The 21,962-nt window shown below is 35.7% G+C and overlaps 1 protein-coding gene across 2 annotated transcripts; it reads left to right on the top strand.

The window, feature by feature from the left end:
* The first annotated feature begins 12,541 nt into the window (after window positions 1-12,541).
* LOC148863485 (putative phospholipid-transporting ATPase 9) lies at window positions 12,542-21,399 on the top strand. 2 transcript variants are annotated; one of them, XR_016109619.1, is made up of 13 exons: window positions 12,542-13,137; window positions 14,265-15,616; window positions 16,510-16,620; window positions 16,810-17,086; window positions 17,197-17,285; window positions 17,374-17,482; window positions 19,171-19,377; window positions 19,469-19,594; window positions 19,684-19,782; window positions 20,019-20,210; window positions 20,305-20,886; window positions 20,981-21,161; window positions 21,338-21,399. XR_016109619.1 is itself a non-coding variant. In XM_088976635.1 (11 exons), the coding sequence occupies exons 1-11, from the start codon at window positions 12,745-12,747 to the stop codon at window positions 20,908-20,910; spliced, it is 3,561 nt and encodes a 1,186-aa protein (XP_088832761.1). In that variant the 5' UTR covers window positions 12,542-12,744; the 3' UTR covers window positions 20,911-21,052. The 2 variants fall into 2 exon arrangements, 1 of the variants encoding a protein (XP_088832761.1); XM_088976635.1 differs by lacking the exon at window positions 21,338-21,399 and having other exon boundaries at window positions 20,305-21,052.
* The last annotated feature ends 563 nt before the right edge of the window (window positions 21,400-21,962 follow it).

Genomic DNA, 21,962 nt, shown 5'->3' with positions numbered 1-21,962 from the left:
TATTTAGTTTTTTTTTTTTTTTTTACCTTATAGTTAGTTGTATTGTCTTGTTGTTTATTTTATAAGGGTTGATTTTTATTTTTACTAGAGTTCCTGATTAGGATCAAGTTGTAAGTCTGTAAAGAAATTTTGAAATTGTAGATGAAGCAGAAGAATATTGAGACAGAAACGTATTAATATTACTACAAATTCCAAGTTGGTTTTCTAGGGTTTTTCCCTCAACCTCTGATGCTGAGGTAGTTTCAATGTAATTGTGTCTATAAATTATTTTCATTGGTACTGAAAAGGTAGCTAAAAGACTTTAACTGATCAGAATTACAAGTGAATTCAAGCGAAATACTGGTTGTTTAATTGGTTATTAATTTGTTAAGTACATTGCTCTTAATTTCTAATAAATAGATTATTTCAGATCATTGCAACTGTTGAGAATAGAAATGGTGTAAAACAAATGAAAACCAAGTCTTTATATTTGATATGATGTGATAAAGATAATTTTTCAAAATTTTGTATTGATAAATTTCAAACATTTTAGTAGAAATAGCAATAATACCAAATACAACCTTAATTAATTATAATTAAGGGGGATGACCGGATAACGATCAAATACTAATAAATCTCTTGATCAAATAGATTTGAACCATCTCAAGGAATAATTCAACCTAAAACTGAATTGAAGCTATTAGGTGAGGCCCTGAAAGGTTTTTTATTCTCTAACATCTCTCATGGACTGATTGTCAGCTATCAAAAGATAGTGATAACATGAAATTGAGATTAGCTAAATGCAATGCTCAATATTTTATGACTGGCTTGGGGCATTATCATTTGCTCCGTAGTCCGTTTCATAGCCATCAAGTTCAGCTAATCCGATATCACTACAGTGAAATTGATTTTCCTAGGATATGACAATTGCTTTTGTTAAAGAAAAAAAATCACACGCATGACAAACAACTCACAAAAAACCGGGAAATTAAGGAAGAACTGACTTTCACATGTATTATAAAAGAGGAGGAAGTTAAAAGTTAAAACCACCTTATCATAAAAGTACACAACTTTTAAAAAACAACGAGGTGTGGCCCCATTATTCACTGTGAATCAGATCGTTTTTATTTTATAATAATAAGAGCTAAAGTTTTTTCATCAAGGCTATGTTTGGTTTCAAGGAAAATGCAGGAAGAGGAATAATAAGGTGAGGAAACTTTTACAACGCTTGTATTAGTTTTCTTGTCTTTTCATTCTTTTTCTTACTTTTTCCTTCAAACCAAACATAGTCCAAGGAAATGGATCCTCGGCTGATGTGGAGATGAAACAGGCAAAATAAATGGTTTTGTGGTCTTGATGTGCCACATCAGCCCTAATCAACATGGCATGTCGGGGTGGGCACCTTAATTAAAAAAAAAAAAACTATCTTAAGCCATCTTACCATATTTTGCATTGTTTTCCAAACCGGATCGGACTGGAAAAATCAGGAACCGATCACCTGACCAGTTCTGTTTTCCTCAAAACCGTTGATTTTGGTCAGTAAACCGCTGAACCAGCCGATTAATCGTTTGAACCGTTCGAACGGTTTTAACTATTTTTTAATTTTTTTTGTCAGAACATGTCAACCGTTCAAGTTGAATAGTTGGATTGTTCAAACCGATAACCGGACCCTGACCGGTTCGATTTTAAAAACCATGATATTTTGAATGAATGGTGGTTGGGTGTGTATGTCCATCAATGCTGCAGAAAGTAGTTGAAGTGGCACTTTTTTTACCAGAGTACATTTTCAGCTCATCTGGAATTCGGGATCCCTTTGCATGGTAATAGTGAACATGCAAAGTGTAGTAATGAATAAGGTAGCGTCTGGTGTGTTTTTTATGTCTTTCAGTCTGTGGAAAGCTCAAAAGACTAAAAAAGGTTTTTTCTCATTTGGTGTCGTGTAGACCAAAAGACCCGACAACGAGTATGTGGAAAGACTGGAAAAACTAAAAATTCGGAAGCTTCAAATAAAGCTTTTGGTCTTTTCACATTGAAATAGCCTTTTCAATGTATAATTCAACCTTTTAGGATAAATGGGTTAACCCATGATGTATAATTAAAAATAAAAAATTTTAAAATAGAATAATACAAAAAAAATATGAAATAATTTTGGGCACATCTATAATATTATATATTAATCATATAATAAAAAAAATAAGTGTGATAAATAATAATTATTTTATTAATGATATAAATGAAATGCAAAATTTAAAACCAGTTAGAAAATGAAACCATCTTCTTATCTATATGGTAGGTTAATGATCTAACCTTCCGAGTCAAATGGGTCAATTTATGATACCATAGTTAAGTAATAAATATTAAAAATATATAGAAACTCAAAAAAAAAAGTATAAGCTTTGTATAAAGCATTTTGATACATTTCTAATGTTACACATTCATCATTTTAAACAAAAATAAATATGAAAATAAGAATTACTTTTATTAATGATGAAAATGAAATACATGATTTAAAATCAACCAAAAAAGCAAAATGGTTTTTCCATTCAAGTGGTGGGTTAGTAGGTCAATTGTCCATGTCAAATGAATCAACACATGATGTTATAATTAAATAATAAAATACATAAAGTTTTAGAAAATATAGAACTTTGTAGATAAATTTAGGCACATTCTATAATATTATATATTCATCATAGAAAAAAGTGTGATAAATGAGAATTATTTTAATTAATGATGGAAGTGGGGTAAAAAATTAGGAGAAAAAAAGAGCATTAATGTACACATGACCCCAATGACTTAATTAGATAGGTCACCATAGGTATGGGTGTCCACGGTTCGGTAACCGAACCATGACCCTTTTTTGTAAACCGAACCGGTAGTACCGGTTTTTTCATTTTGCCAAATCGGTACCACTGGTTAACCGGTTTGCTGATTTCAATTTTTGACCGGTTTGGTTCTTCGGATTTTCAGTTTTTTATATTTATAATATATATTATATAAATATATGTATAATATTATGTTATAAATAATAAATGATATATAATATATTATAAATATTTTAAAAATATATAATATATTATAAATATACTATAAGTATATATTTATATAAAATACATAGAAAATATGTGACATATATTAAAAATATTTATAAAATATACATATAAATATATATACCGGTCAGTTTAGTCAACTGTTGGTTTTTTATAGGTTAACTGAAAACCGAACCGGTCCTTCTGTTTTTCAAAAATTTTGAACTGAAACCGAACCTCGTTTAACCACATTTTGCGGTTCAGTTGGTGGTAAATAGACATAATCCTAAATCCGACGGTGGATTGGTCAATCTAATAAGTTGATTTGACCACAATATTAAAAATCAATATCAAAACAATATATTGGAATTGCATTTCCGCCTGGTAAATAAGTAGCTTTTATTATGTTATAAATTAAATAATAAAAAATAAAAATATAGAATGTTTTATACATTTTATAGAAAAATTTGGAGATGCATTAATATTATATAGTCTTTGTATTAAACAAAAATATGTTTCAAAAAACGAGAATTAATTTTAGTCACTTTCTAACTGTGAGGGCACCGAATGTAATTTGAACCATTGCATTTTTCCTCATTTAATTACCTATCATCAAGTCTAATATTTAGGGTATTAACTCCCACTCTTTCATGCTTTTTAAAATTAACCCAAAAATGGAACTATTCTTCCATCTTGGTGGAAAGTAAGCAAGTCAACCATTCGGGTCAAATGGGTTGATCAATGATGTCATAATTAAATAAAAAACTTTAAAATAGAAAGAAATAAAAATATAAAAATATCAGAGCACATCTCTAATGTTTTATATTATTCATATAAAAGAAAATAAGTGTGAATTCAACATTTTGAGTCAAATTGTCAACCCTTGATATCATAATTAGGTAAAAACTATAAAAGATAAAAAAAAAAACACAAAAAAGCATTATGTAATAATAAAAAAAATTTGTAAAAAAAATATTTAGACACTTATCTAGTATTGTATATGAATCATATTAAAGAAAAATATGTGTGATACATAATAATTGTTTTTTTGATGTTAAAAATAAAATATAAATTTTAAAACTGACCTAGAAATGAAATCATTTTCCTTGTGGTAAGTCAATGGTTTAACCTTTTGGATTATATGTATCAACCCTTGATCTTCTAATTAGATAATAAAAAATAAAAATAGACAAATATATAAAAATTATGAAAAATATATAAACTCCATAGAAAACATTTGGACACATCTCGAATATTTTATACTAATCATATTAAAAATCAAACACAATAAACAATATTGTTTTTGACTTTTTATTGACAATGGATATAAAATACAAAATTTAAAACTAACCCAAAAGTGAAATTGTTTTCCTATTTGGCATGATAGATCAATAATTCAACCTTTCAAGTCAAATATGTCAACCCATGAAGTCATAATTAAATAATAAATTAAAAAAAAAAAGATAAAAACACAATATGTATGTATGTATGTATTGTATGTACATTATGTAAAAAACATTTTGGCACTCTAATCTTTGATATTAATTAACCACATTAATAAAAAAATGTCACAAAAAATAATTGTTTTTTATTGATGATAAGAATAAAATACAAATTTAAACCAATCCAAAATTGAAATTGTATTCCTATGTGGTGGTGAGTTTAAATGTATCAATCCTTGATGTCATAATTAAATAATAATAAAAATTAAAAAAAAAAGATAAAACCACACAAAAGTATAAAAATACACAACTTTTATAAAAAACATTTGAGGACATTTATAATATTGTATATTCATCATATTAAACAAAAATCAATGTGACAAAATGAGAATAAATTTTATAGATATAGAAATATAAAAAATACAAAAAAAAATTACTATCACCATCATCATAAAAAGTTGTCACGTACAAAGTATGTACATATCTACTAATACATACAAACATACATACGTAATAGTGTTGGCTGTTGGGTGAGGTTTGGATTGGTGTAACTTCAGGCCGGTTTTGGATTGAGCCCCAACCTATGCCAAACCTGGCAGACCGGTTGACAAGGGAATAATGACTACTAATCAAGATGGATCGCTCGTTTCATTTCGGGTTCCCAATGCCTTAAAATCCAATCCATTTATGACTTATTACAACCTAACAAATTTGGAGCAGGTTTAGGCAGCACCACCATTAATAAAATTTATATATTTGTGGTTATGGGTGTCAAGTGGGTTTTGGTTTACAGCAAAGTTTTAAAAACCGACCCATAAACAGAACTGTTCTAGCTATCGGTTTCCGGGTCAGTGGTTCAATTGTTTGGATCGAACGGTCCGGATGGTTTGCATATTAGGGCAAATGTTAATATGAGATTTGCCCTAATATGCAGACCTCATATAAGAAAGAAGAGATGTTAGCTAATAAAGTTAGAAAGCAGAAGGAGAAAGGAGAACTATTGTTGGCTGATAAAGAAAAAAATAAAGAAGAAGGAAGGAGAGGAGGGAAGAAGAAGGAAAATGAGGATGATTGGATGCTCACTGGCGATGGCAACGGCGAGGCAGCGACAAAAGATGAAGATCTGAGATCTGAGTTCTTGGATCTCAGATTTGAGACCGATTTCTCTAAAACACCTGAAGAAAGACTTCTTCTTCTTCTTCTTCTTCTTCTCTTTGTGCTAGATCCCAGATCTAAGTTTGTGTCTCAGACTGGATCTCATATATAAGTTCTCCTCTCTGCAACTTTATATTACAAACCATTGGTCGGGTCAAACAAGTCGACGGTTTGACCACCCGAGTCTGTGGTTTTTTGACGAAATCAACGGGTTTTGACCCAGTAGCGGGTTAGGGGTGAATGGAATCGGTTGTTTGGACGGTTTCCGGGCTGAACGGTCTGACCATCCAAGTCAATGATGGTTAAAAAACATTGCTTTATAGATGAAGCACCATGTGAAGTGGTTAGAATATGTCAAACCCGACCCAAACACGGAGGAAACAAAACCGGGGCAAGAAATGCCCATCATGGAAGATAAATTATTTGGCAAATTTTGCAGCAAGGATATTCTTTGTGTGAAGTGTGAACAACCATAACCAATAAAGTTGGGATTCTTTCCTTGCAACAAACAAATTTGACCATCACTATACCCTATACTTTAAAAGATTGAGACATTTGTCCTTCGTAATCTTCTGTTTTGACCTATGCAACCAAACTTACGAGTTACGACTGTTCGGAACTTGAAAGCAGTTGAGCCAGGTAACTCAGTGAGCTATCCAGCTCCTGGTTTTTTATGATTTTCCATGGGGTTGAACCATTAAGACACTGCTTAAACCGGTAAATTGGTTTTAATTAAGCATGTTGAATCATGAGGTAGCAATGGGTCTAGGGTTGGTGGGTGGGGCTAAATCGGTCCCTAAGCCGGCAACCCCCCGGAAAAGTAGGCATGTTGTCACGTTATTTTTGAATTTGGTAATGAAGAATAATTGGGGTTGGGTCAGGTTATTTTGGTCAAACCGCGTTGCCTTGGACCTCTAACCCAACTATTAATAATCTCGCAATTACCAAAATCAGGGATTCGAAATAACCACTACTACTACCTCACATGGGCCAAGTTACCGAAAAAAAAGAACAACTCACATGGGTATGGGAGTTGGGACTATGGGTGATGAGTCCCTCTCTCTCTTGAGTCCTAACTTTCTTAAAGGTATTAGATTACTTGATCTCCAAGGTCTGAGCTGATTCATAAACCATGATTTCACCTATTGTTTTCCCTTTCCATGAGTCCATAGTGGGCTTATTATTATTAGGGTAAAAAATAGGGAAAATTCTCGATCAGTACCTTATAATTTGGCTCAAGTGACAATTTCATTTTCAAACTTTAAAATGTGACAATCTAGTACTCAGACTTTCGAAATGTGACAATTCAGTATTTATCATTAATCAACCGTTAAATGGCATGTGAAAAGACACAGATGCCTTTCAAGTGTCATTTAATTTTTTTTTATTAACCATCTACTAAAATCAGAACCAACCATCAAAAATTTCAGCCTCAACATGCTATGCTCAATAGGAGATGAACAGTGAATAAGGCAATAATTAAAGTCATTTCAAATTTAGTTTCCTTGAAGGAGAGAGAGATATATATAGCTTGGTTAACTCGATTTCTAGCGGCGTTAGCATTCCTTGCAATCGGGGTTCTTTTCTCTCTCGAAATATTTAGATCAAAATCAAATGGTGGATATTCATTGACGCTTTTGGCGCAACTCTATGGGTTACCTTTATCAGCGGAATTATCATGTTCAAGTATGTTAACCCCCACCCCTCTCATCTCCCACTCTATCTATATCTTATTTAATCCCCAAATTTCCATCCTTCTAGTAGCTATAGACTGTGGTAAGAATTTTGATAAGAAATTTAAAATTTGTTCATCGATTTATCAATTACTCGTTTCTTTCTTGTTCTAGGAATCTTCCAAGGCACTAGTTCAGGAACCTGTAGAGGAAGATGTTGTCGGCATATTTCTCGTTGGTTGGGATCTGTTATGCAATGCCCGTGGCATCCTTCGAGTACCTCCATCCGTGGCGATCATCATCATCTGTAGAAAGATATCAGCTTGGGTTTCTGATCTCTTCCTTTGCCTTCAATATCACCGATTTGTTTGTATTCACGCCCATGACCATTGAGGTAATTCATCAGTGATAACAATGTGAATTTAATTCACCAATCAAGGATGTTTTTGTCATGAAATGATGGTCTAGACTATTGAGAGCTTGGGCTCTGTTTCATCTTCTTGAGGATGAAAATGATGAACAATGTGTTTTATTTTCAAAAGTTTTAAATTGCACATGAAGTCACATGATATACATAATTGACAGACATTAACGACATGCACTAGATTGTCGCATTTTGAAAGTTTGGGTACTGGATTATTGCATTTTAAAGTTCAGGGACCAAATTGTCACTCAAGCCAAAGTACAGGGTACTGATCAAGAATTTTCCCTAAAAAATATTATAGGGCTTCTTTCTCATATGTGATGTGACAATATGGGTGATCATTTTATCTCAACCCTCATATATATTTGATGGTTCACGATTTGGTAGTTCTATGCTAAAGGACAATATTTGGATGTTGGGCTGGCAAGGTTGGTTAGCCAAGCTGCAAGAGAACAATCAAAGTACTTGGGATGGACACTCCGATGCTTAAGTCAAAGAAAGCAAGAGAGCTAGAATGTAATGGTGTCTTGAGTGCATAATCACATGTACCTTATGTGGTCAAAGGAAGTGCTTTTTACATAGGCATGGGTCTCACATAATACGTTCGAGATCTCTGGAAGGTGGTTTTAGTGGATAGCAATAAGGCTTATCTGATTATCTTCGAAGTGAGCGACGTGAAAATCAGTTCTATCGGTTAGGTGACTTGATCCCGAAGGAATCAAAGATGATAAATTGCACATAGTGGAAGCCGATCGCCACATCATATAGGTCACCACCTCCAACCTCGATTAGGTCAATGAGTGCTTGGTGGGAGGTCAGCCCTCCTGCTGAGGTTCTTGGTCTACTCCTACTGAGGTCGTTGGTCCACTCCTACCGAGGTCGTTGGTCCACTCCGCTGAGGTGCGTACGCTGCATAGGGCTATGCCCTCTTTGACCCTAATCGAGGTGATGTTGGGCGCTTGCTTTCTCAAGACGTAAGAGGTGGTTCTAAGGTGGGTCCGACTGACTTGGTAAAGATGCATCATTGCCTACGTGGCGTCAAGGTGTTATGCAACGATTTGGAAGTGCCATGTGGAGCGATGTCATTGGATAACCAAATTACCCTTCATAAATATTACAATTTATATACATATATATATTATTTTGTGTTGTGTTTTATATTATATATGTTATAATATAACACCTATAACAATAAAAATTACATATAATATTTTATAAAGCTCGGTCATGGTACATTTATTAACATTTATTGCATATTAAATCAATATTTCAACTAATTATATTAAAGATTGCTACATGTTCTACTTATTTTTTTGTTGTTTCACATTTCCTAAAATGTACTTTCATGTTTCACAAGGTGTATTTATCATTAAGATTTTAATAATATTAAAAAATGTTAGCTTTGATGTGTCATTTTTATCATTGCATGGTTTATGTTTTTTGTTACGTGGTGCAGTTGATGCATCATAGATGCTGCCTATTTTCTATTATATAATGTATAAAATAAATTTTGATGAGGGGCGATTTGGCTCTCTAGTGACGTGATGACATGTGGACCTCAAAACAACCAGACGACATCTCAACACCACGTGTAAGCAAACCTTGGGAGCACCTCAGATACCTCACACCTGCCTTGACAACCTTGACACCACTTCGGCAGGCCAAACTGCGAACAACCCGATAAGACATCAGGTCAGCATAAGAGGCAACCTGCTTCTGCTGACCTGACTCGAGTTCGGTTGCTTGACGTGCCGGACAACCTCCTCCATGAGCGGGTTATCGTCTCCGACTTCCCCAGGATCACAATGCCACGTGGAAGAGCTAGTTATCGCCCTTCTTGCTTCGAATGCGACTGGATAGACACTACCCGCTTATGTAGAGTCCATCTCTAGGCGTGAAACCACCTCTGAACTAGACGGGACAGAGATCTTGGACGCGCTTTGTGAGTCTTACGACAACTTGCCGATATAAAGACGTCCCCATTCGCATAAAAGGTACGCATGATTTAGCTTTTTCGCATTCTTGCAATGACATTATTAGTTTGTTGACTTAACCATTGGAGTGCCCACCCCGGTAAAGCAACATGAATACTCTGATCACCTCTTTCTTGCAGCTCAACCAGGTGACCTACTCAGTCTAACGTCCGAACTATCTACCAACAAGGAGCACCAGATCGCACGTCATCAAATTTTATTCACATTATATGCATATAAATATAAACAAATATATATTTAACGTATTTTGGATAAAAGTTAAAATTAAAAGCTTGGAATCAAGCCCAGGTCGGACTAGACCCAAGTCTAGGTTATAACCCTTATCATAGGGTGCAAAACTCATATTGGGTTGGGTTGGCCCATAATCACCCCTACTTCTAACCAATTTGTATTGATCAACCCATAACATTTCAATTTACAATAGAAGAAATAAGTTTAATTGAAAACACCAAACACAACATTAGCGATTCCCATTTTTTTCTCGACTCGGTTTGAAAAGAAAGCATAGACAAATAACAATGCAATACAAGATTTAGAAATACCATATACAAGATTTTTTCTTAGATGAAATATGTTCATGGTGGCCCATAAAAATCAAGGTTGATGACAAAAGAGGGCTTAAGTTCTACAATCTACGTAACCACATACGTATCCTTCGAGATAAGTAAGGAATAAAGTCTTAATCAACTTATTGACAAAATAAGATAGATGGTATGAGTCAAAGGTCAAGCTCTGCAGTTAGATCCCAGGTTCCAAACAGGACCAAATTTTTAATTGTTCAATATTTTCACAATTTGAGAATTGAGATAATTTCAGGTCTGATGTACTTATAGATGATGAAGCCACCAATATCATTCAATACTTTCCACGTGGCTAACACTCTAGAGTTAAGGTTGATGCTAAATTAGACATGATTTGAAACTGCATCGCACTCATGTCTCTTCCAGTCCTAAAATCCACCACATTTATGGTTGGGTGTAATAAGCCGAAAGGGTTGGCTTTAGTCATAAAGATTTTATGTTTCAAACTTCTTGCAATATTTCACGTTAACAAATTAAATTAATAAATTCCTTCAAAGATTGTAACAGAATCAGCTAATAACATAAATGTGCTTCAACGATAAATTATTATTTTTTTCTTTCATCATATCCATTTATCTGAATTTAAAATCGATTCTGATCCAATTTTTTAAGCCAATTATGATCTGTTTATAACTGGATTGAATATGGATTTATCCCAATCTGGTCCACAATATTTCATTCATTTTAATTAGTTTATTTTATCAAGAAATCAATAATATATATTTTTTCTGATAAAATTAGTTTAATTTATCAACAATATCCAATACGATACAAGATTTCTTAAAAATAAAATGTATATGAGCGAGCAAGAATTAGTAGAATGCAATGGGACCTGCACCTTTGACAGTGTAAACTTTATCATTAGTTCCTCACCCAGCTAAATAGCCATCACATTCAGCTGATTGGATGTAGAAAAATCCGGTTCGATCCAATCCAGCCAAACCAAATGGCTTACCCTAGTTAAAAGTTAAAACGGAAAGGCCGAATATGAGCCCAAAGTTGCTTTTGTGAAATTCTTTTCAAGTACTTACTTTTGTGAACTTTCTCTGAACTTTCACTTCCTCTCTTTACTTCCTATCAAATCAAACATCTTCGCCAATGTAACGCCCAAACTTGCCTTGGCCTCACGTCCACGTCACCGTTACTTTGGTTCCATCTCCTCTCACACGTGAATTTGCACGTGACATTCAATTAGAACCTTCACTGTAGAATATATATTAAAAAATAGAAAAATGTGGGAATGCATGTGACTATGTGGGTGTTCTTGTTTGACCCTTCCACATGTCGCCATTTCTCTCTCTCTCTCTCTCTCTCTCTTTTTCTCCTCGTTTGACCCCTCCACACGTCGCGATTTCTTCGCCATGACGGCGTATCTAATTATCTTCGGTTCTTTCGAAACAAATTTCTACCCTTTATTGGCGATGATGTTTAAGTTTAACCAACCAAACCAGAATTTAGAACGCGTGTCTAATTAGTTAATTACAGCGAGCAGTTATCAGTAATTAGACTCAACACAAGATTTTCTCTCGTATACGTAGGATTAGGAAGAAACAAGGTTTAACAAACAATTTCGTCGCTTCTTCTACGGAGCTTGGAGCGAAGACCAATCGTGACTTGTGGGTGGCACCCGCGAAATTCAAGCTCCAGAAGCCTGGCGACTATTGCAGCAGAGATTTGATTCAACTTCTAGAAATTGGCTTCCTTGGAGTTTGGTTTAGTTAATGAAAGGTGTTATTTCCCCTCGTGTTCTTCGGTAGCTTTCAGAGAGACGAAAGCTGAAGTTGAGAATTGAGATCGTCTCCCGTATGCGCGTTTGTATGGTCGCTATCGTCTGCAACTCGAAGGAGAGATAGAGGTCTGTGCTTAAAGTTTCAAGCTCGCCTTCATTGAGGGAGAAAATTCAGAAAACGGGAATTTTTTTTTTCTGTCCCGTTCATTGCTATTTATAAGGCGTTTGGATATGAGATGGAAACATTCCGGTGTTTGACAAGTGGGTTTGAGGGTTCAAGGGCTGTCTTTTTCTGGGATTCTCTTGTTTGAGGGACAGAGATTTCACTTGAGATTACAGTTAGTAAACCAAAGGGTGGTGTTGCAGTTCGGACAATTAGTTTTGTTTTGTCTGTATCTTGAGGACATTCTTTTCTTTTTTAATTTTTGGGTGGTACATTTGGAGAACTCCTTGGATCTTTCTGGATTTTGCTCCCTTCTCTGTCTCTTGAAGCAGTTCCCATTTTTTTTTTTCTGGATTATTTTTTATTTTTTCTTCTGGGGCCTGAGTTTGTTTCTGTGCTGTGTCTCTGAGTCTCTGCTCTTAGCAGTTGATTGGTGCCTTGGTGGGTGTTCTGTTAAAAAGTTGGTTTTTTGGGGGATTTTGGTTCTGGGAATTGGTGGGAGGTAGTCCTTCTTTTAGGAATAGGAGCTACATTTTATTGGGAGTTTTTTCTGGTGGAATTGGCAGCAGAGCTATAAGATGAGTGATGGAAGAAGAAAGAAGCTACATTTCAGCAAGATCTATTCTTTCGCCTGTGGGAAAGCATCGTTCAAGGACGACCTTTCTCAGATTGGTGGTCCGGGCTTCTCGAGGTTGGTATTCTGCAATGAACCAGATTGTTCTGAGGCCACTTCACGCAATTATGGAGGGAATTATGTTAGAACAACAAAGTATACACTCGCCACGTTCTTCCCCAAGTCCTTGTTCGAGCAGTTCAGGAGGGTCGCTAACATGTACTTCCTAGTCATTGGCTGCTTGTCCTTCACTCCGCTTGCTCCTTACGCTGCAGTCAGTGCCATTATTCCTCTTATCATTGTGATTGGGGCTACCATGATCAAAGAGGCTATTGAAGACTGGAGGAGAAAGAAACAGGTACCTGTTTTTATGCTCTGAATGTACTTTGAGTTTGAGTAGTTCTGGTCCTTCTGGAGAGATTTCTTTTCTTTTTTTTTTTCAACTCATAACCTGTGTGATATAAGCTGGACGTTTTCCAAACAAGGTTATTTAGTCATTTGAGCTCAAATTGGAATTAAAGTGGTTCTTTCTTGGTAAGAAGTGAGATAACATCTGTGGTTTTATGAATTGCGAGTCTGGCACAATTAATCCTGAAGGAATGGCCACTAGTTTATTTTACTCTTGAAACTTAATAACAGTAGGATTTTGTTTGTCCTGCATCTAAGGAGGTGCTTTTATTGGAAAAACGTTAATTATTTAGAGCTGCTTATTGAAAAGGATTTCCTCAACATTTGCATTTTTGGTGTACTTGGAAGAAATTTAATCCATCTATCAGATTGTGAAAAGGGGAATGTGTAGTTAAAACTAGCACAGCATTTAGACTCATTGTGTATTGCTGTTTTTTTTTTTTTTTTTTTTTTGAAGAAAAGGGAACTTATATTAAGAAAAACATGAAAACATGTACATGAAAGCACAAAAGAAAGCATCCCCAACCAAAACACTTCTATGCGCCCTGCCTTAGCAAGACTATTGTGTATTGCTGTCGCTTGTTTGTATTTTGTTGCTGCTGTTATTTATTCCCTTTTTTTTTAAGATTTCAAGCAAGAACAAATTTCAATTTCTATGAATTATATATTCCTAAACCTTCTTAACATTGACTAGACTCATGTTGCTCTAGTTAGCTCAAAATTCAATTCAAGACTAGTACCAGATTAGGAAGGTCCAAAAGAGATTTTCCTGTAGTCCATCTATTTTGTTAGTTTAGTTTCTAGTCTCACTCATGTCAGGATTCCTGCATGATCATTTGGTTGTGCTTTGCTCATTAAGATTTTTTAAGAATTTATCATAGTTGATTTATTATGCATCATTACCTTCTGATTCTCTCTTACAAGTAGATTTTTTTTTCTTTTTTCCTTCCATTCATTTTTCCTTTGAATTTTGTCTTTGTCCCCTATTCCTAATATTGGTACTTATTCTTTTAGTCTATTAATTAAGGCATTAATCAGTCTCTGTATTTCCTAATTTAATGTCCTAAAATTTTTCAGGACATTGAGGTGAACAACCGGAAGGTTAAGGTGCATTGTGGCAATGGCATTTTTGACTATACCGAATGGAAGAATCTGAGAGTTGGAGATATAGTGAAAGTAGAGAAGGATTCTTTTTTTCCAGCTGACTTATTATTGCTTTCATCCAGTTATGATGATGCCATTTGCTATGTTGAGACCATGAACCTTGATGGGGAGACAAATTTGAAACTAAAACAGGCACTGGAGGTGACTTCAGGCTTAAATGAGGATTCCAGCTTCCAGGATTTCAAGGCACTTGTTAAATGTGAAGATCCAAATGTGAACCTGTATACTTTTGTTGGAAGCATGGATGTGAAGGAGCAACAATTTCCCCTTAGTCCTCAGCAACTTCTCCTCAGGGACTCAAAGCTTCGGAATACAGACTACATCTATGGGGCTGTTGTTTTTACAGGTCATGACACTAAAGTTATTCAAAATTCCACTGAGCCCCCATCAAAGAGAAGTAAAATTGAGAAGAAGATGGATAAAATTGTCTACTTCTTATTTTGCACTTTGTTTTTAATGGCTTTGATTGGGTCAATTTTCTTTGGGATTACAACTAATGAGGACCTGGGAAATGGCTGGATGAAAAGGTGGTATCTTAGACCTGATGATTCAACCATCTACTTTGATCCCAAGAAAGCACCCACTGCAGCTGTTCTGCATTATTTGACTGCACTGATGTTATACAATTCCTTGATTCCTATCTCCTTGTATGTATCAATAGAAATTGTCAAAGTTCTGCAGAGCATCTTTATCAACAATGATCTGCACATGTACTATGAGGAAGCTGACAAGCCTGCACGGGCCCGCACCTCCAATTTGAATGAGGAACTTGGCCAAGTTGACACCATACTTTCTGATAAGACTGGAACACTCACCTGCAACTCCATGGAATTTGTTAAATGTTCTGTGGCTGGCACAGCTTATGGCCATGGGGTCACAGAGGTCGAGAGGGATATGGCTAGAAGAAAAGGATCACCTTTGGTTCATGAGGTGGAAGATGGAAGGAATGATGTTGAAGATCCTGCTTCAGCAAAACCATCGGTTAAAGGCTTCAATTTTAAGGATAAAAGGATCATGAATGGAAAATGGGTTAATGAGGCGCACTCAGATGTCATTGAGAAGTTCCTACGTTTATTGGCAATCTGCCACACAGCCATACCTGAAGTGGATGAAGAGACAGGGAAAATCTCCTATGAAGCCGAATCACCGGATGAGGCAGCCTTTGTGATTGCAGCAAGAGAACTTGGATTTACATTTTACAATAGAACACAAACAAGCATCTCACTGCATGAGTTAGATCCTGTGTCTAGAAAACAGGTTGAAAGGTTAGTTTCTTTCATTGATATGTTGGTGAGAAATCTTCTTCTGCTTTGTAATCTGAAGATCTATACTCGAAGTAGCAAGGAGGAGAAGAGAACCACAGAACTGAAGAGAATGTCGAACTGTTCTATCCAGTCGACCAGTCCTTTATTTATAGATGAATATGATACAAGGTACAAGAAATTACTGGGATGTCCCTGATTAGTGATGGGACACCCAGATGACTTAAATCATTAAACAGGATTAGGCCCAGGCCCATTAACACAAGCCCAGTTACAAGATAAGTTAAACATAAGAATGGGCTAATAAGAACTCTTATCAGCCGAACATCACTCTAACATTCTAACATGCTCTAAGTGCACGACATCAATTTATATATATATATATATATATATATATATATATATATATATTTAATTTGAACCTTCTCTCTCTCTATATATATATATATTTAATTTGAACCTTCTATATTCTGTGGCAGTATGTAGGTATGTCATTCAAACTATCCAATCTATGAACTGTGCTCATAATCAACATTATGAATCTAACATTGACCAGGTTCAAGGTCTATGCCTATCCATAGATTGTATTTTTACTTTTTATGGATGCTAAACAGATAAAAGAGAAAAAGGAATCAGAAATTCCAGACTCTGTGGAAAAGGATCTGCAGAGTCCTGTTACATGGGCCCCTATATGGTCGATGTGGTTCCAAACATGTCGGTTATACTAGTTAGTCTTACAATCAAGATGAATCCATATATACAATTCACAGTGGCCATAGAAATTTAAATGGAAGTTAGCATGCAGGGTCTGGGAGGTGTTTCTTGCTTGATTCTATCTGTGTATTGATAACTTGCCAGTGAGTGGATATTTTATGTATTCTTCTCTCTTTTTTCAGGTCATATAAACTCTTGAATATATTAGAGTTTAATAGCTCAAGAAAGCGGATGTCTGTGATAGTACAAAATGAAGAGGGAAAGCTGTTACTACTTTGCAAAGGTGCTGACAGGTTTGTAAATAGAAAAAAAAAATGACTTAAGCCAACATTATATGAAAAATTAGTAAATTACTATCAAACATGGTGTGCATGATTAAATATCTTATACCTAAAGGCTCTTTCTTTGACTGATAAAAAAAGGCTCTTTCTTTGCAATTTCCTCTATATTCTAAATTTGCTTACATATTTTTCTATAAGCAGTGTTATGTTTGAGAGGCTTGCAAAGAATGGAAGAAAATTTGAAGAGCAGACTAGGGATCACATGAATGAGTATGCTGATGCAGGCTTGAGGACCTTGGTACTTGCTTATCGTGAACTTAGTGAGGAAGAATACAAGGCGTTCAATGAGGAATTTACCGAAGCCAAGAATTCAGTCAGTGCAGATCAGGATGAAATGGTTGATGAAGTGGCAGAGAAGATTGAGAAAGATTTGATTCTTCTTGGTGCTACCGCTGTAGAGGACAAACTCCAAAATGGGGTGGGTAGAATATCTCAATGGGGGGGGGGGATGCAAATCCATAGATAATTGGACTCTTTTTGGAATGAACATAGGATCTTGGGGTGAATATTCTATTTTGTTTCTTGTAGGTTCCACAGTGCATTGACAAGCTTGCGCAAGCTGGAATTAAAATATGGGTTTTAACTGGAGATAAGATGGAGACTGCCATCAACATTGGGTACTAATTCCGGATATGGTTTTCTTCTTAACATTTATATATCATGAAGTGTACTCTTCATCTTCTGACTTTTAGTTCAATCTTGCAGCTTTGCCTGTAGTTTGCTCAGGCAAGGAATGAAGCAGATAATTATTAATTTGGAAACACCAGAAATTAAAGCATTGGAAAAAGAGGGGGAAAAATTTGCAATTGCCAAGGTAAGTGTTAGTTTCCCATTTGTTCTTATTTCAGAAGTGGCATTGGATGATTTTCATGGGCAATTGTGCAGTTGTTTTTAAATATGAAAGGATCAAAATAATCTGTATCATTTTTTTTATCAGCAAAATAATACATCTGACTAATTCAATTGGGACAGGATTGACTTTTAGAAGAAGCACAAACCAAACTCTATGAGCAACATTTCTACACTATTTCAGATGGATTTTGTACCAAAAAAAAGAGAAAACAGAAGTGTATTAAATATAGATTCTCTCAACACTTAACACATTGACCTATGTTATGGTATGACTTTGAAAATATACTTGGAAAGAAAAGTCCCCGACCTGAGTAATTTATAGAAGAAACAAATATACCCACACCTAGACCTATAAATTTTATGAAGCAAGAGATTAGTGTAAGGATATGATCAAGAATGAATCCATCCATAGAAACCTAGGAGTAGCTTGGCTCTAGTTAGAAGAAGTGATTTGTTACACATGGAAGGGCTAGAAGAGCTAGGGGTAGACCAAAAAGGACATGGGTAGAAGTAGTAAGAAATGATTTAAGAACCAATAATTTGACAATGGATATGGCTTTAAATAAAACAGATTGGTGAAACAGTACTCATGTAGCCAACCCCATATAGCTAGGATAAGGCGTGGATAATGAGATTAGTGTAAGGAAAATGATAAATAACTCAGAAGAGGTTTTCCAATCATAAAAAAAAAAAGGAACTTAGTGAATTATTGTGGGTTCTATTTGAGAGGCCCAAGAAAGACCTTTGCGGATAATTCTCTTCAATTTAAGGGGTAAGTTGGTCACATTTATTTTTCGGGAAGTGGGGGCAGGTAAATTGGTAGGTCCTACAGAAAAGAAACAAACCTGCATTTTTTTTTGGTATAGTGGGTCCCATAGAAAAGAATGATTCGTGAGCGTCTCATTTATCTAGGGAAGTAATACTCTACTCAGACCAGGGTAAATTACTTACCCACGCACTCCGAAAATTGCTATTATGTGATGGGACAATATTATCCCTTCAATAATGTCACTTTTTTGGATAAATCGGTCATTGTACACATTTACCTGGGGAATAAAAGAACATTGGTAAGTGATCTTATTCGGATAACTGTTTCCCAAGAAACACATGCCTGGATAAGTGCATTTACCCAGGTAAGTCATTTATTGAAACATAAACGAGGCCTTTGTAGTAAACCAGTGTCAGCTCCACACATGTTTTCCCTTAAATGAAAGGCTCAAACATTGAAAGCATTGCCAACAGGATTCTGATTATTGTAAAGTATACCAGCATGTTCAGGTGCCTTGTTTCCTGCTTATTCAGCTTATACATCTTACAATTCTGAACCATTACTTACGAGGGTGGAATCAAGATCCCTTTCCAAAATAGAAAAAGAAAAAAAAAAAGAAATGACATGGAAAGAAAAGGAAAAGAAAGAAAGAAAGAAAGAAAGAAAACCTTGAATTAACTAGATTTCTGCACTTAATTGCATTCATAATGATATCTGAATAAGCTGCATGCATCAAATGTCGATGCCAATGTAATCTTTGATTTTTTGTTTATGATAAAGTCTAGTGTATTCAGTAAATGGACTTCTAGAACCTTTGTTAATATAACAATGAAAATGAAGCATTACGTAATGTTGATGTGTTTTTGTGGATCCTTCTTTAGGCTTCAAAGACAAGTGTTGTGAATCAGATAAATGAAGGGAAGGCACAGCTCACTGCATCAAATGGCAACAGTACATATGCTTTGATCATTGATGGAAAGTCACTTGCCTATGCTCTTGAGGATGATATCAAAAGCAAGTTTTTAGAGTTGGCAATTGGTTGTGCATCCGTTATCTGCTGTCGTTCATCACCAAAGCAGAAGGCACTTGTAAGTTTTCGTGGTTGTTTATTTCATTAAAATTCACCCTTTCAGGTATTTGTTGGACTAAAAAGGTATTTATTTTTTTTAATAATTCAAGGTTACACGACTAGTTAAACGTGGAACAGGTAAGACAACATTAGCAATTGGTGATGGGGCCAATGATGTGGGGATGCTTCAAGAAGCAGATATTGGAATTGGTATTAGTGGTGTCGAAGGGATGCAGGTAAAATGATAGCCAATTAAACTTATTGGTTTTTGGAAGAATTTCAATTATTGTTCTGTTTTTCCTCATTCCTTCTTTACAAATTTCAGGCTGTCATGTCTAGTGACATTGCAATTGCTCAGTTCCAATACTTGGAACGTTTGCTACTTGTACACGGGCATTGGTGTTACAGAAGGATCTCATCGATGGTTAGATTTTCATGTCTTTTACACTTAAACCATAAGTTATCATCAATTTCCATTTAGTTTGTGCATTACTAGTTCAACCCTTCAGCCTTCAAGTTTTCAACTAAAAAATGCTCTCTAACAACCTTTATGTCATGTCTCCCATTGCAAGCCACTAACAATGTTAGTTAATGCCAACCTCAGCTCAAATAAATGAATTAAATGTAAAAGGTTGATATTTTCCCTCTGATGCTTTGCAGATCTGCTACTTCTTCTACAAAAACATTACATACGGTTTTACCCTCTTCTTGTTTGAAGCTTTTGCATCATTCTCTGGGCAACCTGCATATAATGATTGGTATATGTCTCTTTATAATGTCTTCTTCACATCACTTCCAGTGGTTGCCCTTGGTGTGTTTGACCAGGATGTCTCAGCAAGGCTTTGTTTAAAGGTATTTTCATCCTTCTTATTTGTATTTCCCCCTTCTTTTAACTTATATTGCTATGTATTTAGTAACTCATTATTTACTGTCTTTCATGTTACAGTTCCCTCTACTATACCAAGAAGGTGTGCAAAATGTCCTATTCAGCTGGTGCCGAATTCTGAGCTGGATGTTCAATGGAGTTTGCAGTTCCATAATCATTTTCTTCTTCTGCACAAGTGCATTGGAGCATCAAGCATTTCGCAAAGGAGGTGAGGTTGTTGGGTTGGGGATCCTGGGTACAACTATGTACTCATGTGTCATTTGGGTTGTGAACTGCCAGATGGCCCTCTCTGTCAGTTATTTCACCCTAATACAGCATATCTTCATCTGGGGTGGAATCATACTATGGTATCTCTTCCTCTTGGCCTATGGGGCTATGTCCCCCACCATATCCACCACTGCCTACAAGGTCTTCATTGAAGCCTGTGCCCCAGCCCCCTCCTACTGGCTTGTCATACTTTTTGTGGTAATCTCCAGCCTCGTCCCTTACTTTTCATACTCAGCTATCCAGATGCGGTTCTTCCCGATGTACCATGAGACAATACAATGGACAAGACTGGAGGGGAGATCTGAGAACCCCGAGTATTGCAATGTGGCGCCACAAATATCTTTACAGCCCACAACAGTAGGCTTTACAGCACAGGTAGAAGAGAAAAGAAATCACTAGAAACATCATCTAAGTCCATAGAAAAAATTGTAAAGATTTTTATGGATTTTTGGCCCTTGGGTACATGCAGAGGTGATTTGTAAGCCAAATTTCTGCACATTGTATATCTTCTCCAAGTTCGCTGATACTGTCATCTTCTCCAAGTGGATTACAGTCAAACCTAGAACCTCTCGTACTATTGTTGCGAGCAGAAGTCTAAAAGCTAGAAACTCAAGAATTCATAGCTATCCATTTCACAGAATTGGCAAGATGTATGTAATGCTCAAGAAACCAACTCCAATTTTGAATAGTTACATTTATTTCTTTTTCTTTTCCCTTTTCCAACTGTTTGTCCTCCCACAGAAAGAGGCACTCCTTTCCAAATCTTCATTTTTTTTATTCTACGTAACTTCAAATTTTATCCATCTGACTTCCTTGTGGATCATAGCATTTGTTGTAGTGCTGTATAAGAGTGGAGAAATACATTCTACTCATGTTTATTGGGAGAAAGGTTATGGGCTTGCTCTTTCACAACCTTAAGGGGTAATTGATGAGGGTCAAACTAACCACCAACAGGATTGTGACACGTGGCTACATAAAAAGATTTGATAACACCTCGGATACCATCAATTGTGGTTAGCTATGTGGTTTCTCAATGACATCTTTCTTAGGTCAGCTTGGTAGAAGCACATTCCTACCGAGCTGAGCTGTGGTCAAAAGAAACACACCTTGCCAAGCTGAGCTCACATCAGAAGAAGCACAACCAAGCAAATCCATGTGTGATAAACAACAGCCACTTGGCGATACGATCATCCAATTTACCCACTCTGGTAGAGAGGGGTGCCCGGACTTTCTCCATGTACATTAAACATGTCTTTCAAATCTAACAGGTGTCCTCCCACAGGTTGTCACCAGACTCACCACGTGTTGATCCACAAGATGAATGTCCCAGCTTATATAAAGGTAAACCCGGAACCTGGAAGTTTAGTTGCATTTATTAGCCTTAAAACACCTTGGACAGCTCGTTTCACTCTACTGACTTGAATGTAGGAATTTCAAGCCCAGGATATCCA

This window comes from Nelumbo lutea, chromosome 3 (genome assembly GCF_056320005.1).
Source record: "Nelumbo lutea isolate HS-2025 chromosome 3, American lotus-T2T, whole genome shotgun sequence".
NCBI classification, from domain to species: Eukaryota; Viridiplantae; Streptophyta; class Magnoliopsida; order Proteales; family Nelumbonaceae; genus Nelumbo; species Nelumbo lutea.
The sequence above is the reverse complement of the archived record's forward strand: the minus strand, read 5'-3'. Positions and strand labels throughout refer to the sequence as shown.